The 18,297-nt window shown below is 39.5% G+C and overlaps 1 protein-coding gene across 1 annotated transcript; it reads right to left on the reverse strand.

The window, feature by feature from the left end:
* Nucleotides 1–831: 831 nt before the first annotated feature.
* Nucleotides 832–17,021, reverse strand: LOC101736439 (ribosome quality control complex subunit NEMF homolog). Its single transcript, XM_004925682.5, has 18 exons — nucleotides 16,820–17,021; nucleotides 16,339–16,510; nucleotides 15,215–15,417; nucleotides 14,192–14,328; nucleotides 13,770–13,945; nucleotides 12,947–13,138; nucleotides 12,278–12,460; nucleotides 10,896–11,095; nucleotides 9,668–9,863; nucleotides 8,343–8,524; nucleotides 6,885–7,056; nucleotides 5,893–6,013; nucleotides 5,621–5,799; nucleotides 4,363–4,423; nucleotides 3,763–3,971; nucleotides 3,480–3,632; nucleotides 2,573–2,703; nucleotides 832–1,839 (listed from the first exon to the last, which is right to left on the reverse strand). Exons 1-18 carry the CDS (start codon nucleotides 16,873–16,875, stop codon nucleotides 1,641–1,643), a joined length of 2,922 nt encoding a protein of 973 aa, XP_004925739.1. The 5' UTR covers nucleotides 16,876–17,021; the 3' UTR covers nucleotides 832–1,640.
* Nucleotides 17,022–18,297: the final 1,276 nt, after the last annotated feature.

Below are 18,297 nucleotides of genomic sequence, written 5' to 3' on the forward strand. Positions count from 1 at the left end.
TATTAATTTCAATTATAGGTACAGCCCCTCTAGGGGCAAACATTCAAACTCCATACAAATTGAGTTAACTTTTACGCTATCGAGAACGTTAAAACACTCGCACTGAGCACATTGATAGAAAGTCAAATGGAATCGATCCCCTTGAATCTACAGGATATTACTATTCAGATTTCGATTTGAGCCGATAAAAAAGTTGATTGCTTCACACAAATTTGATTTTAATTCCGTCTTTCTTATGGCGAGTAAATAAAATGTACTGATAATTACTGGTGGTAGGACGTCGTGTGAGTCTGCACGGGTAGGTACCACCGCCCTGCCTATTTCTGCCGTGAAGCAGTAATGCGTTTCGGTTCGAAGGGTGGGGCAACCGTTGTAACTATACTGAGACCTTAGAACTCATATCTCAAGATGGTGGCGACATTTACGTTGTAGATGTCTATAATATGTCTATAGATATGTCTGTAGATTTAACACCAGGTGGGCCGTAGTCCACCTACCTAAGAAATAAAAAATAAAAATTTACACATCTTTTGTCTTCTGAGTTACGGTAACTACCCTCATTCCTCCTCTCGCTTAAAACTGTGTGTCGGACATTCACTCGCCGTTTCTCTTCTTTGAATACGACATCTGCTATCTCTCACTCAGTCATGCTCCACATCTCTCCCTACACATATATGATTTTGAGTGTTCGTAATCGGCACGTCTTGACCTAAAGGCCTTAGTTACCAGGTCATAAGTCCTTAAAGAAAAACCACACGTTCGTATATGGTTTCTGTTGAGGGACCGCACCGCAGAGCGCGGCCCGACGGTCACAAATAAAAAACATTTAGATAATTTCCCATGTTTATTCGCTTCAATCCTAACTGTTTTAGACGCAAATTAAGCCCATCGCAGTGCACCAAGTTTAGGCGAAGACCTCATCGTAACGTAATGTTCGTAGTGAAAAATTTACGCAATTAATTACAATTAACATTGGTTCGATGCGATACAGCCATATGAAAATTTAAACTAAAAATTCCCGTACGCCGCCCACCTGCAATTTATTTTGTATACAACAATATGTTTGTTAGTTTTTATGTATAACCGTTTTACTTTAATCTTCTTTGTAATCAAATTTTATTATGGCTGTTCGGTTGGACTCTGTGGTCTTTAGGTATATGTATAATAATCTCTGGTAAACATGAATTAAATAATAATAATCTAATATTTAAAAAAAAAGACATGCCCGCTGAGTTTCTTGCTAGTTCTTCTCAGGACGGAGGCTAGTTTTTGTGAATTGGCGGTAGTTCTTTTTGACGTTCAACAAGTGTGTACCTTCATTTATGTTGAATAAAAAAAATGATTTGATTTTATTTGAATAATTACAAAAGCTGAATCCCAAGTTCCACTACAAAGAAGAATGCGAGTCGAGATCCTAGGACGAATGCAAATCAAAGACATTATCAAAAAAACTAATTTAACTATTAGTTGACAGCGCGCAATGTAAAAAGGTCATCGCCCTCACATTGAACCACTTGACTTTGCTTTAGATTGCGGAGTGGTAAAATACAAACTTACTCAATAGACGTATTGCACTTAATATATAAAAAACGTTTTCCTCTCGTATATCATTCTGCTCAGCAATGATCTTGCGTTCCTCCTTACTTCTTGTGTCGGTGTAGTTGCGGCGCTGACAGCTTGACCTTTCCGGGGAAGTTCCTGGCGACGTCCTCATCACGCACGGCCTTCAGCAGGTCCCTCTCGCGCGGAGTCCCCGTCGGCTCCTTGAGGAACACCTGGATGGCGGTCTTCGCGGCCTTGCCTCGCTTGCTGGTACCGGGCGTCAGCTTCACTTTGTACCTGAAGGAAGTTGCACCTTCACTGCTTAAAAGGTCACCATAAGCTGGTACCCTTGAGAGGCTATGTCAGCGTAACGTGGGTGAGCTCTCAGGGCTCAAACCTGGGGGCGTGCTAACACTAGTCCTAGCAAGAGCAGTGCTTTGCTGAATCTATCACCGGATCGGGAACGCGACCCACTGAGAAGATCCGGCGAGAAACTCAGTGGGCTGTGTCTATGGGTTAATTCGCTCGTCGAGCCCTTCGTCGCAGGCGACGGGTTCGACGAGAATTATGACCGCTGCTTGAGGTGCTTAAAAGCACCGTTAATGGATCGGGAGGATCCGTAATGACGTGTTTAGGGCGATGTCGACTGTTTACCATTCGGTCTACAGGATCGGGTATGTAGTTTCCAGCGGCCACAAGACGGTTCTCATGTCGTGCCGCCTTCTCGAAGTGGGTCTCGCCGTCCCGCCAAAAAGTCCGATTATATATATCCAACTAGTGTTATTCGGATCGATACTACGCCTCTGCATTTGCCGTGAGATAGTCTTGAATTTTACAGGTAGCATAGTCGTTTTTGACTGTGGACAGGTGTTTTTTTTTTGTTTTGCCCTTGTAGGCAGACGAGCACACGGCCCACCTGATGGTGGGTGGTTACCGTCATGTGAGGCCGAGCCCCTGCCTACCGTACCGCTGGTGTACGAGGAGCAATGTATGACAAAGTAGCGCCGGGTAGGGTCGGGTCGACGGTTACTTGTAGTGGTTGAGCGCGGAGTAGGGAGCCACCACGGGCACCGCGAATAGCAGCTCGTCGTCTGCGAACGGACTCCCGGTGAGCTGCTGCAGCATCTCCGAGTCGGCGTCCGGCCCCGGCTGCTGCTCGCCCTGGAAGCAACACCACTCACATCTTCAATGCTGTATTTATTAACAGAACTCAGATAAGAAGGATTTGTGGCGTATTTACGTTGTAGATGTCTATGGGCTCCAGTAACCATTTAACAACAGGTGGACTGTGAGCTCGTCCACCCATCTACGGAATAAAAAAGGAGGTTTTCAATATGAACCGCATGTCCTATTATCCTTTAGATTTTATATAGGGTGTCTTAAGGACATTCGGTTGGAGACTTTTGCCATATTTTTTTGGTCTTTGTATTTAAGTAATGATTAAATAAAAAATACGGTGTCAGTACCTACAAAATGCTTTAACGAATAATAAAATGTGAAAAGTATCAATAAAATATGGTATTCCAAATAAAATTTTGGGGAATATTAATGTAGAAATAAATCGCTATTTTATTAGTATTTATTCTCTACATCTGTAGTTTTCAAAAATTAATTAATAATTTGATTTGTATTAAATCACTCTTTCCCAAAGTGGGCGATAACGCCCCCTTGTGGGTGCTGCAGGCCTAAAGGGGGGCGATAAGAGACCCACATGTAATTTTTATCTAGGAGGACTCTTAGCTTAGACACCGACTGAGCTTTCGTTACAGTGGTTTTTAAGTAGGTTAAATTTTTTCAGGGGGCGCTAAAAATAATTTATTCTCAAAGTGGGCAGTAGACAAATTACGTTTGGGAGCCCCTGTATTAAATGAATATCTATTAATTTGCTCTGGTGCTCGGCCACTAGTTCGTTCCCACGCGGTGCGACGGAGACTCACCTCTGGGTCCGGCTCGAGTTCTTCCTCCGACTCCGCCTCCAGTATGAGCGGCGCCGGGAGGGGGATCTTGTTGGCGCGCTGCTGGCTCTTACTCTTGCCGGGTTTCTCTGCTTTCTTCTGCGCTTTTTTCGATTCCTTCATTTTGCTCGCCGCCTGAGGGAAATGGATCGTTTAAAGCACCGACTGTTAGCACGCAGCCTAGCGACGAGCGCGCCCTCTGTCGCACCCCGCCGGTACTATACGAGACACAGAAGGCGCCCGAGGGACCTTCGAGCGAGTGTACCTGCAACAATCCCATTTTGTACAGTCTCTCGTCTTCATCCTGGTCCTTATATTTCTCTTTTATCTTCTTTAGCTTCCCCCTCTGTCCTCGTTTCGGTCCGTCTTTCTTATCTTCCTTCTTCTCTTCTTCCTTTACCTTTACTTCTTTCTTCTGTGGTTTCTTCCCGCCCTTTTTGGGGAGGGCCGGAAAAGAGGGTACTTTGTCTTCAGCTAAAATATTATGTTGCTTTATAAATCAACGCTTTAGTGATTTGGTGGTCGGCGAGCTTACTGGTGGTAGGACCTGTTGTGAGTCCGCGCGGGTGGGTACCACCACCTTGCCTATTTCTGCCGTGAAGCAGTAATGCGTTTCAGTTTGAAGGGTGGGGCAACCGTTATAACTTACTTGAAACCCTAGAACCTATATCTCAAGGTGGGTGGCGCATTTACGTTGTGTATGTCGATGGGCTTCAGTAACCACTTAACACCAGGTGGGCTGTGAGATCGTCCACCCATCTAAGCAATAAAAAAAAAACCAGCGTACCAAATTATGAATATTCTTAAAGATGTCATTTTAAGCAATATTATATTTTAAACGTGCCGATTTAAAATCAGAACTTACGCGTCTCCGATATTTCCGATGTCGTCCGTGAGAGCATGACTTGTCCCGTTCCGTGATCGACCTGATTTATGAAAGAAAAAAAAATGTATGATATGTATTAAAAAAAATGTTACTATCGCCATCTCGTAAATCTCTGATGTACTATGGCTACAGGAGAGATAATAAACCCAAAACTCTACGAGATGGCGTTGCATACGTTATTGCACTGTATCTTTGTATCGATGTCACTTACATCTAAGAAGCTTCTGCAAGAACATTTTTTAAGGGATTTTATGACCTGGTAACTAAGACCTTTAGGTCAAGTCTTATTTTAATTTATGTTCTTAGTTTTACGAAAAATGACATTATGGAGTGAAATGAAATGAGATGATATGGGATGAAATATAACCTCAGTAAAATGATGGTCACATACTGAGACTTTTTCAGTGGGCTTTTTGTAGGATCCCGAGGAGTTACGTCCAGCAGCTTTGTTTTATTTTCCAACATTTGTGCACTTTCTCAAATAGTTAATAAACTACCGTTATTACGCATTTAAATATTACGCAACCGAAACGCATTTCTGCCGTGAAGCAGTAATGCGTTTCGGTTTGAAGGGTGGGGCAGCCGTTGTAACTATACTGAGACCTTAGAACTTATATCTGAAGGTGGGTAGCGCATTTACGTTGTAGATGTCTATGGGCTCCAGTAACCACTTAACACCAGGTGGGCTGTGAGCTCGTCCACCCATCTAAGCAATAAAAAAAAATAAAAATAAAAAAAAGACGTGTGGTACTCGGGGACTGCCGCGGTAAAGCTATTGCAAAGCATTTTTTATCAACTTATGCAATTGCAATTAGACAATAATAATTTAATATTAAAACAATAATAAAAATAAGACCACGCTATATTTATAAACAAAAGCAAAACATTAACTGTCCCCTTCACACTCATAAGCTAGACCGCGTGAGAGAGAGATGGGCAGACTTTTCATGATGCTCATGCAGTGCGACGTCACGCCGCGCGCTTATTCACAAACACTACACTAGCGAGCTACATAGTAGGCGTAGTGGGGGTGTCAGGTTATTTTCGTTACGGAATTTCTTGATTCAGTCGCCGCGCTCAAGGCCCGCGATAAAAGCTATGCAATAGCTTAAAATTAAACCTGAAGAAACAGTAAATAGACAAAATAAAACAAATCACATAACTTCACTCCTCGCGTTACCGCCAAAAAATCCCTACAATAAGCTGGTAACCAGGCACAGGGGCGGCGCGTGGGTACCTTTATGTGCGTGTCGGGGAGGTCGTCGCCCGAGTCGCTCTCAGTGTCGCCGTCCCGTTCGTTCTGTATCGCCGTCTCGCTTGCACGCACGTCCGGTGGGTCGGCCGCGCGTGGCTCCTCTGCGATGGTTTCCAGCTTACCTTCCGCTGCTTTAGTGTCCTCCTTGTCCGACGGCTCGTCTGCTCCAAGCCAAGAAATCATAAGCCTTGAAAACATACAAATTTCTAGGAAAAAAAAGGAAAAAGAAAATCGTTAGCAGTTAAAAAGCTGACCATCATCAGACACGGCTATCTCCTGGTCCTCCGCGTCGTCCCCGGGCGCGGCGGGCGGCTCCTCGTCTGCTCCCAGGGGCTGGCGCTCGCCGCGGTGCCGCTCTATGCAGCCGTCTTCGACCTGAAATGACGGCAGATTATTATATATATTTTTGTTACTTAGATGTATGGACGAGCCCACAGCCCACCCACATATGAGATATAAGTTCTAAAGTCTCAGTATAGTTACAACGGCTGCCCCGCCCTTCAAACCGAAACGCATTACTGCTTCACGGCAGAAATAGGCGGGGTGGTGGTATCTACCCCGCGGACTCACAAGAGGTCCTATCACCAGTAAAAAAGTGTCTTCTAGTCATCAGACAGCGTAGATCCCTTCCCCTCCATTTAACGGATGTGTTGTAATTGCATGGTCCACACGGGTTACCCGTGTCGGCCTTTTAGGATCGACAATAACAAATTTGTTTTTTTCTTACAGGTGTTTGCTCAACAGGCGAAATTCGATCATATTTACTGACAGCTTAAGGTTCTTTTCTGTAGATATTAAATCTTTTTCTCTTTCGTTTTACTATTGAAGATTTTCTTGTCGAGCCGGGATAAGGACTGTTTCCAATTTTTTTTTATAACAAGCATACGCATAACATATACTCAATTAAAAAAAATCGGTTCACAAACTGAGGAGAACTATGTACCAAACTATTTTTTCTCTTCTTAGTTCCTTATAGATATTAAGATATATCAGGTGGTTGCTGCGTATTAAACTATTACATCCAACTTACTGGTTATGTTGCAATTTCAACAAATGCAATAGTGTCGGGTTATTAGTAACTCAACATTTATGTATTATTGTATATATATGTTATAAGTAACAATGATCAGACGCATTATACAAGGATCATCTCTCTCTCTCTCTCTATCTTACTTTCTCTTTCTCTCACTCTCTCTCTCTCTCTCACTCTTCTCCATAGTATTTTATTGACACGTCGAAACCTCACCCGGAACATGAAACTGAAGCCGAACTGCAGATGCTCCGGTAGCAAGTAGTTCTTCTTCCCCCGGATCATGAAGGAGCCGGTGGTGAGGAACTCGCCGGAGGGCGCGGTCTTGCTGACCTGCGAGGCCTGCACCCACCACGACCGGGTCAGCACCTTGGCCTCCCAGGCCACGCTGGGGATCAAAACCTAATGTAGCAACAGTGGCGGATTAAAGGTTCAGAGCGCCCTAGGCAATCACTTTATCGGCGCCCCTGTACCGGCCATAAATGCCCATCATAATACTATAAATTTTAACTAGTTGTTTTTGCAATTACGATAACGTTGTATCATCAAACCTTAGACTTTATTAGACCAGGACATTTAGTTCAGGCAAGTAGTTCTTAATCGTCGATATGTTATTTTCTTTATTTATTTAATAATTCTGAGCTCCCGCGCCCCTTGTAACTACACGCCCCTTGGCACGTGCCTAGTTTGCCTTACGGATAATCCGCCTCTGTGTAGCAGACTGCTGTAAGTGGATTCAAAAGAGTATCGTGGAGAGAGATAAGAGCCATAGCTACTGATGACCACAGCTCTAAATATTCAAACCTGCGCGTGCAGCTTGGGTGCACGTGAAAGAAGTGTAACTTCTTTTGCGGTGCGTAGCATTGTGGTTTTCATCATTTTTCATACTTAAATCAAATTTCTCTTTTAATAGGGAATGAGTTGTAAAGAGAAATTCTTAGCTCTTTTTGTTCTTTCCCTCTCTCCAAGATAGAGTGGTTCGCGAGATCCTCAGTCTATTTTCTCACTTTCGCTCATCCTAAATTGCATATTTTCTCTCTAGCCATAACGAATCTGTCGCGAGTTAAGTTTTACTCTCAACGCGCCTAAAGAAGTTTAACTTCGATAATGAATGAGTAATTGTTATTACTTAATTAAAACTCGTTATAATTGCCTTGTAAATTGCTTTTTATATTGAGTACCTCGTTGCTGTTGTGCGGTGTGCTTAGTGCGAGTTTTTTAACGTTCTCGATAGCGTAAAAGTTAACTCATATTTGTATGGAATGGGATCGTTTGCGTACGTCTACCGCTAGGGGCGCTGTTCCAACTGCATACAAACTTGAGTTAACTTTTACGCTATCGAGAACGTTAAGAAACTTGCACTAAGCACACTGCTCGCTGAGGAATCTAATGGATATGCATGGGATATACCTGCTACATTTCATACCCGGCCTTATAGGCATGGGTGCCGCTAAATACCCGGTCCATAAGCCCGGTATCAAAATACCTACAGGTATGAGCTAATGCGGTGGAAGTGAAAGTAAAAAAAAACCCATTGATATTTTTTTTTTATTCCTTAAATGTGTGGACGTGCTCACAGCCCACCTGGGTGTTAAGTGGTTACTGGAGCCCATTGACATCTACACTGGGTTTCTAGACCTGTACCAGTTCCGCTCATCTCTAGATGTACAGTACCTGTAGGCCACCGCGGCCTGCCCGGCCTCGGACAGGGTCCGGGGCGGGACGGTCCCACCCCTGGGGTTCTTGATGATGACGGACGAGGCGCCGGACAGGTCGGCGTGCACGTACACGTCGCCGGCCCTCATGTACCTCTTCACCAGGAGCTCGTTCTGCTGCTGGTCGCGGCCGGCTATCACCTGGAACCACACGTAATGATCAAGTCTTAGTCCACGTGGACGAGACCTTAAGACTTTAGGTATGTGAGCGGGGGGACGGAGAGGCGGGGGCACTTGCTGTTATTACTGATATGAGATTTGATACTATGACGGACGATATCATTATAAACTTTCGAGATTATTCTGAAACAAGTTCAGAGAGTTCTGAATCAAGTGTTTCAAAGGATATGCCAGAATAATTTCATATATCATTAAAATATGTCAGAATAATTTCATATAATTAATTTGTTTTTGGTTTATTTTACTATTAATTACAATATAGTTATTATAGATAGGTACAATATAAACTCCTAAAAGTTTTTTTTTAGTTTAGTCATCACTGTTTAACCTCATGTGCGTTACGAGCAGTAAGCAACCCGCTCCCCTCACCCCTGTCGCCACCAACTAGTTCCGCGCGCATAATAATAGCATCAAGCAATACAGAGGGGTGAAGTCTGGATGATGATGATCATAAGTAATGCCATCTTGAAATATTTTTTATATCGGAAGCCAGCAGTTACTCATCCATAGGAGTGCTTAGACCACAGCCCGTGGCAAATTCACAAATTAAGTGAATTTTATTGTCTCCTAAGAAAACAAAATTGATTGTATTATTATAATACATGGAGAGATTTGTGGTAGCGGGTGGTTTTTATTGCTCAGATAGGTGAACGAGTTCAAGACCTACCTGGAGTTAAGTGGTTACCGCAGCTCATACATATCAATAGCGTAAATATCGCCACAAACCTTAAAAAACGTTTTACTTGTGAGTCCGCGCGGGTAGGTACCACCGCCCGGCCTATTTCTGTCCTGTCTGGGCTCCAGTAACCATTTAACACCAGGTGGGCCGTGAGCTGTCCAACCATATAAGCAATAAAAAAAAAATAAAAAAATAAGTTCTCTGTCTCAGTCGTATACGGCTATTCCATACGAACCTTTTTGTGGTGGTACCTACCCATGCGGACTCACAAGAGATACCACCTACCTACCACCAGTAATTACGCAAATTATAATTTTGCGGGTTTGATTATTATTACACGATATTACGTTATTAAATACCAATATTTAATTGAAATCATCTGAATTGTAGTTGTTTGATCGTACGCTCAGTCTAAAAGAACTCACCACGTAATTATCAGACGATATAAACCAGTAGAACTTTTCGAACCAGTAAGTTTTCCGAGCCTTTATAATGTTGCTGATCGTGTGAGCTTCCTTCAAAGTTTGCTTCGTCTTCTTTTCGGCGCTTTTAAGAGCTTTTCCCGAGGATTCGATTGTCTTTTGCTGCTTTTTGGCCGCGTTTCGCTTTTGGTCGTAGTACCTGGAAAGCTTTTATATTTGAAAAGTGGGTAGAACGAAGATTCAGATTAGTTTGAAAGAATTGGACTTTTTGGCGGGAACGCGAGGAGTGAAGTTGTGTGATTTGTTTTATTTTGTTTATTTAGTTTTCTTCAGGTTTAAATGTTAACTGTTTAATATCTGTGAAAGTGCACAAATGTGGGAAAATGAAACAAAGCCGCTGGACATAACTTCTCGGGATCCTCCAAAAAGTCCACTGAAAAAATCTTAGCAAATAACCACCATTTTACTGAGATTATATTTCATCCCATATCATCTCATTTCATTTTATTTAATTTCATCTCAGCTGATTAATGTCTCAAATTAATCATCTTCATTTCATTTCACTCCATAATATCATTTTTCATAAAAATATGAATATAAATTAAAATAAGACATGACTTAAAGGTCTCAGTAACCAGGTCATAAAATCTCTTAAAATTTTTTTGAAAGAATTAGTTGAGTGGAGTTAGTTGGAAAAATTGAAGTCAAATGAGTCTGCAGACCCTTTTCTAGCAAATAATTGATATTTGGAATGGCAGGACTACATACAGTCGAGCCGAGGAGACTGATCACACATCACTCGAAACAAGTCATCACTGCAGATGGCCAAACCTACTCCTCAAATAGATCTGATGAAATTTTTAATACTAGAGACAGATGATGAAAGAAGTAATTTTTATTTATTTCATTTACTTCAGATTTTGCATCCATATTACATTAATTAACCAGAATTAAATAAAAAAATAACTACACTTTTGGAATAAAATAATAATAAATAAATAAATAAATAATTATGGAATGAATAAAATTCAAATTTCGTTGTACATGTCCCCCACGTTCTGATATGGGTCCGTCCGTCTATGGGTTCCGACCAGTTGACGCTAGGGGAGACTGCGGCTTGGATCTGGCGATCACAAGTATATACTTTAAAACAAAAAAACCTCAATCATCAATTCTAGATTCTCATCATGAAGATGAGGATGCCAACGAATACTTTCTAAAGCAACATCACCTCCTAGCATTAGCAAAAGCTGTCAATGACAAGTCAATGTCGATCATCATTGGTTCCGGCTTCTCGTCGTGAAGGTAGGGGTCGGAGAGCAGCAGCGTAATGTGGTTGGTGTTGAGCTTGAGATGCTTGATGCAGGACGCCACCGGGTCCTTGTTCTCCTGGGCCGTCTTTACCAGCAGTTGAATGTCATCCCATGACAGCTGAGAGTAGATGAACATTTTTTTTTTTTAAATCCATATCAGTAATAATATCAGTCAGATAATATCAGTCAGAATCAGTAATTCAGTAATAAGAACAATGAAAATTCTTTGCAAATTGCAATACTAGTTTTCTTTTCCAAAATGTCAATGTAACTTAAGATGTATTGTTCATGTATTGCATTAATTGAATCTAAATTTTGCGGTGTCGCCGATTACGGTTGAAATTCGGTTGCACCACCTTAACCATAAAAAAAATGATGTTAGTTTACTATTTAGTCTGCACGGGTAGGTACCGCCTGTTTCTGCCGTGAAGCAGTAATGCGTTTCGGTTTGAAGGGTCGGACAGCCATTGTAACTATACTGAGACCTTAGAACTTATATATCAAGGTGGGTGGCGCATTTACGTTGTAGATGTCTATGGGCTCCAGTGACTTTTTAACACCAGGTGGGCTGTGAGCTCGTCCACCCATCTAAGCAATAAAAAAATTTATTATATATATACACATAAATGCTTAGTGCGTGTTTTTTAACGTTCTCGATTGCGTAAAAGTTAACTCAAATTTGTATGCACTTGGAACGTTTGCCTGCGTTAGCCACTAGGGGCGCTGTTCCAACTGCGTAAAAAATACAATACACGAGGACTTGGGCCTCGAACCAACGATTCCGATCCTGTAGTAGATTCATTCGCGAAGCAGCTGCCTTTGAATCGTTAGGTCTCCTTTGGAGGCGCTCGGGTAGCTGTTAGCAAATCCCACCCCTCCTGACTGAGCCTGTGCTCTCCCACTTGTCCTGATGAAACTGGAAAGGGCTCCAGGCCACCAGTAATGCTTTGTAGGGACACATTTTGTTATGTAAACAAATTTGTTCGTAGTCACAGCATGCGCCCGCAAGCTTCGTTGCTTTTTACTTTTTAAGTTGAGCCGCGAATAAACGCTCCGATTAACTAGTTCTTGTTATTTAATTATCTCACTTCCGATAACGCCCTGCACTATTATAGACCACTACCAAAATAACTCCTAAAGCTTCAATCATAAAAAAAGTTTACGGAGTATGGACCAAGCTTTTTAAAAAAAAAAATATTGCCTTTGTAGGCAGACGAGCATACGGCCCACCTGATGGTGAGTGGTTACCGTCGCCCATGGACTTCAGCAATGCCAGGTGCAGAGCCAAGCCGCTGCCTACCTGGTTGGCGAGCGCCGTCTGTATGGCGGCCCGCGCGCGCTCCACGAGCGGCTCGTTGCTGGCGATGAGCTCGGCGGCGCGCTTGTCCCGGGTCTGCGCGCGCTCCAGCTCCGTCACGCGCCTCTCGTGGTCCCTGCGCACGTTCTGCAGCTTCTTCAGAGCTTCGCGTTCTAATTGTACGGTCTGGAAATTATCTATTGTTTTATGTATGTACCGAGAAGTTCGTAATAAAAAAAAATGGTTTTATAATGTCTGAGGTTCGATTTAAAAAAATTATGTTGATTTTTGTTTTGTGATGTCTGATTTGTTGGTCACTGTTGAAATCTGAGAAAAAAAAACATTTCGTTTCCATCACTTTAACCCTTTTCCTTGAACCGGCGAAGCCGTGGGTAGCATCTAGTAAAAGTATAAAATGTATCATATTATGAACACAAAAGAAAAAAAGTCATAATTTTTTTTTTTTTTTTAATTGAAACCCTGTAGTTAATTACTAGGTATGCCATACTCATATTTTCAGTCAGTCAGTACTATAAGGGGTATTACTAACTGTTATTATGTGCGGCACAGTAAACAAATATTTCCTCTTTCTGATAACTTCAATTGTCTATTTTATAATAACTTTACTTTTTATCAATGAAGTGGATATTTAATTATTTACTTGTATTTTACCTTCATGTCAATCTTCTGCCCTTCGGAAGCCGAAAAAAATTCATCGACAGCCCTATCGAAGGTTTCATACTCGGCAAACGGTAGGTTCTCATGTTGTGCGAATCTTAACGGATGGAACTCTATGTTCGTCAGTAAATACGTTGGCTCTCCTTCCGGATTAGGGCGCTCTTCTTTCTTCTGAGTTATGTAACCCTGATATAAAAATTCAGTCAAGAATACGTTTGACTTTGAGCCAGGTTTGGAATCTATATGAGCATGTTGTCGAACAGAGTAAACAGTTCTCCACCAAAAGGTTCGATCGCCATATCGAAACATAACTCAAAATGGGATATCAAGCATTCTTAAAGAACTTTGGAGTATGGTTGTCACATTTTGGGCTGAGGCAAAGATGCATAAACAACGGGCAAAATGCCAGCTGGCAGTTTAGAAGCAAACTTCACTGCCATTACTTAAAATAGCATTAAAATGGTGTGTTAAGAAAATACTCCCAAGGCTGTAACACTAATGACAATTTGAAGCCAAATTTGAGTCATTACGCTGCATCTGATATTCCTTTAAATTAGTAATGCATTAATAAGATTGGCATTGTTTATATTATTGGCAAAATAATAGGCTTTATCATTAGCTACAACTGTGACTGATTATGGGACGACTTCACATTACCTACATTGTCTGATGTTACTGGGGCAGAACTGCCTTAATAGTTTTATTGTATAAAAAAGGGATCATCACTATAGTTTCCAGAGTCAGCACATCTCCATTGTAATGTCCTGAAGACATTTATTCTTATTTTATCAGTTTGTTCTGCCAAAATTTCTCATACCTTGGCAACTTCAATCTTAGCAACATCCATTAGTAATTCAGCTTGTTTCAGAGCTTTCACGAGCTTTTCTATATCGTGTTCTATGTGGAAGCCTTTTCCTGGTTCTGTGGAAATCTTCATGTTGCCAGAGAGATTGTTCTGTAGCAGAACGTGATCTATCATTGCTGAACCAAATTCTGTGGGTAAAAATTATTGTTAAACTTTTACGAGAAAATGATGATAAGTGTACTAACCAACTGTAAAGTTTTGAGATAAGATAAATAGGATTTTTAAAGTTATGGTGTAAAGTAAGGGCTATAATGGTCTGAAGTATCAATTCAATTGGGAAAAGGAGTATCTTGATCAATATAGTTTGGGGATCCCTGATGTAGACTAAGTCATTACACCTTCATAAGAAAATTTAAATAAAATTTTAATTATACCTAAGTTGGGATTCAATATTTTCTTGAGGTTGTCACCAGGTTTGCTTCTCAACAATATATCCTTCAGATCTTCAATGGGTGGTGCTGCATAGTTTGTTTTCGCTCTATCTAGTGGATATTTTTCTTTCACTGCAAATCTGTATTATGATAATAATATGATTTTTTAATTATTTTACGTAATGTGAATTTGAATTAAAAAGCTTTTGTTTAATAGTACAGAAACTCATATTTTTTATGAGCAGTGGATAAGTGGGAACATCCAGCTATTTTTTACATGTGACATATGAGTCATCTATTATCAAAGGTGGCAATCTGTGCCTTTGGACAAAAAAATGTTATTGATATGTCAATGCAGATTGATTTGAATATAATCGTCTCCTTCAAAGAATACGGTTCAAAACCTGCATTAAATAAAGGTTTAATACTTAACCTGTTATTTATCTAAGATGTCGTTCAGAAGAGTTTTGTGACTGCCAATGGAATACAAAGTCAATAATTCGTTTTTCTGATTTACCAATAATTGTCCAAAAGTCACATTGCCGGCTTTGATAATAGTCGACTCATATTTAAGTTATTTATGTATTATAGAACAATGAAGGTAATCTTTTAGTACTTACTAAATTTAATATCATTATATATTTATTTTATGACTAATGTTAGTCACTGGTAGGACCTCATGTGAGTCCGCACGGGTAGGTACCACCACCCTGCCTATTTCTGCCATGAAGCAGTAATGCGTTTCGGCCTGAAGGGAGGGGCAGCCGTTGTAACTATACTGAGATCTTACAACTTATATCTCAAGGTGGGTGGCGCATTTACGTTGTAAATGTCTATGGGCTCCAGTAACCACTTAACATCAGCTCGTCCACCCATCTAAGCAATAAAAAAAAAGATTTATTTTTATTTATTACCACAATACAAATACAACATTACAATTAAATCCTGTTAGATGACTCTGAGGTTTAACCCTCCCCATCAACTGGCTGCTTATACAAGCTGCAATAATGATGCATTTTTTATTACCTAATTTTGTCTCCTTCAACATGAGGTCTCAAAACATTTAATATTATCCATTCTGAATCAGTTAGTATGATGTTGCCTCTATCGTACAGTTCCAATATGACATGATAAGCTGCCTCTCCAGATCCAAACTGTAGATCAACAATACGATCTACACCGAGCTGACTTAGTTTCTCAAGTCTCTTATTTTTAAGATGTTTACGTAACTGAAAATTTCAATTTTTTATTTAATTTTGTTATCAAGTAATCAAAAACATTTTATTTATTTATTTATTTATTTATTTAGACACACCAACAGCAATACACACAAAACATCCAAGCTTAAAATTAACATGTATAAAATTAAGTACTGGTATGTAAGCCAGTTACAGGCATGTACAGCAATCTCTTATAACACACTATGACATGTTACAGCAATATATATATTTGAAAACAACATGAAAACAAGAGCTAACTACACACACTACTAACTTCACAGATTACTAAATAAGAAATAATGCACATATTTATATAGTAAAAAATTATAAAAAAAATTATAAAACTATAAAAAAATTAAAAAAGTCGAGCGCGGCAATGCAAAAGTATAAATACATAGAGCAGACTGCGCAATGTAATCAAAATGACATTCTCTCATCAGTTATAAGCAAAGGAACTTGGATACTAGTTTGTTTTTGAGACCAGGACACGTGTCGTAAAAATGTCAATGCCGTCAATTAATGCACATATTTGGTTATATTCACCACAAATCTTTGATAAAGGGGAATATCTAAGGAGGTTTGTTCTACTTGCGGGAATATGAAAAATTTCAGTAATAGGATGCCGTGGGCAGTGGTATGGAACGCTAAAGTTGATTTTCTGAAGTAAGTGGCTACAATCTATGCTTCCGGAAATTAGTTTTTTTAGGAACATGATATTAATTATTCTACGACGGTTGCCGAACTATATCATTTTAAAATGTTTAATGTTAATTTAATGTTTTTCAAACAACAAACTTCTTAACATGGACATTTTAGGTATTATATGGACAATTTTGAACAATCTTTAAAGCAATGCTTTCGGACACTTTAAAGGATGGATTAAGCTGGATAGCTGTGGAAAATGTCACCATATTAAATGACAAAACTAACCTTCATGGTGAACCCTGAGGGAGCGACATTCTTTGGCCACTCAAACTGTGTTGTATGAAACCTGTTACCAGATTCTAATAACAAAACACTCTTCTCCTCGGATCGCTGCAAACGTATCACATACGTACGATTGTCTATATCATAAACCTGGTTTACTCTCATTCCAATCAATCTGAAAATAATATTAAGATTCTATTATTGATATTCATCAAACCCTCCTCAAATACCTCATCAGCCCTAGCTACTCGTTTGTAATTTAATTTAAAAGAATTAATAACCTTAGTTATTAGCGAGGGTTTTCCACTGTCACCTAATGATTTAATTGGTATATTTTGACAAAATTATTGAGGAGCACCCTTGTCAAAAATAAGTTTGATAAACAGCTATCTTCTTGCATTAACAGCGTTAGACATATTATGAAATTGCAGTATTTTTTTAAACATACTAATATAACTGTGATCATATGATTAAATCAAATTACCTTTGCAGTTCTGTGATCATGCATATGATATCGTATGTATTGAATCTCGTCTTCATTTTGCGTAATGTTAATTACACTATTAAAAACGGAATTAAGAAAACCAAACTTTGGAATTGGAATACAAGGATTTTATTATTATATGATGTGTCTATAATTACAGCCATAGATCGGCTAGCTTTACGAACTTTATTGTGACATTAATTTGACAGCCATATGGAATCTGTGTTCTTTTAATATTTTATGAATATTTTGGCAAAGACAACGACCACCAAACCTACAATTTAGTCATATTTTTCTGTGACGTGAAAAGTGAAATGGAATCCTTTTTTAGGAGCTATCCTTAGCTAGTAGCAATAAATAACTACAATATTGTGCACAAATTTTAGAATATATTATGAAGCCTATTAAATAAACGTAACTTTTTTGGTGGTAATTTACAAGTATGTTTAACGGTTTCTTCTTTGTACTTTAGATCTGTACTACTGCTAAGTCCTTGTTGTAAGAAAAAAATGAAAATACCCTTCTCGGGAAGAAATATCGGGCGAGTTTGAATAGCTAATACAAGATTTTCGTAATGACTGTTCCAGTAAACACATAACATAGCTCCCTTCAATAAAATCAGGCTTCCTGGTGGAAGTTAATAACTCGTAGAGTGCTAGTAAAGCTTTTCTGCAGAACGCTACTTCTCCTGTGTTTGTTCTTGTTAAGTTGAGTCATTTATTTAAACTAGTACACTATTATGATTGTATTTTATACTTCTTTACAAATTTCGCCAAGACTACACTTTAAAAAATATTAACAAAGACAAACAATATTTAATCTATTCTCAATTTGACAACAAAAAGAACAAAAGTTTAACAATAAATAATATGCATGCGTGTGTGCGTCAAATACATGGTATGTAGTGTGTGTAATGTTTTCTTTATTGATTTAATGTATCTTTTATGCATTATTTTAAAAAAGATTAGCATTGTGCACTTCTTCTCTATATTCTCTATAAGTGTGGAAAACTTCATACTCCTCCTTCCGCGCAATTTTCGTAAAAAGGGATACACAGTTTTTGCTTCACGTATTAATATATAGATCTCGAAGATAGAGATTTTTTTTCAAAAAACTTAAAATATTGAGCACACTGAAAAAAGTACTAAATTGGGATAATGATTCAGTTTTTAAAGATGAAAGATTATGATGAGTTGGAACCTACTCTTGCCGATAAGGGCGTTGTGTCAACTCAACTTTAAAAAACTCAGACTAAGGACAATGTACCTAAATAGATAATTATGTACTCCTATTTTGGACTTTTTGGCGGGAACGCGAGTAGCAAAGTTGTGAGAATAGTTTTATTTTGTTAATTTAATGTTTCTTCATGTTTAAACATGTACTAATGGATGTTTATGAACTGTTTAGTATCTGGGAAAGTGCATAAATTTAGGTAAATAAAACAAAGTCACCGGACGTTGATCCTCGGGATCTTCCAA

This window comes from Bombyx mori, chromosome 25, assembly GCF_030269925.1.
Source record: "Bombyx mori chromosome 25, ASM3026992v2".
NCBI classification, from domain to species: Eukaryota; Metazoa; Arthropoda; class Insecta; order Lepidoptera; family Bombycidae; genus Bombyx; species Bombyx mori.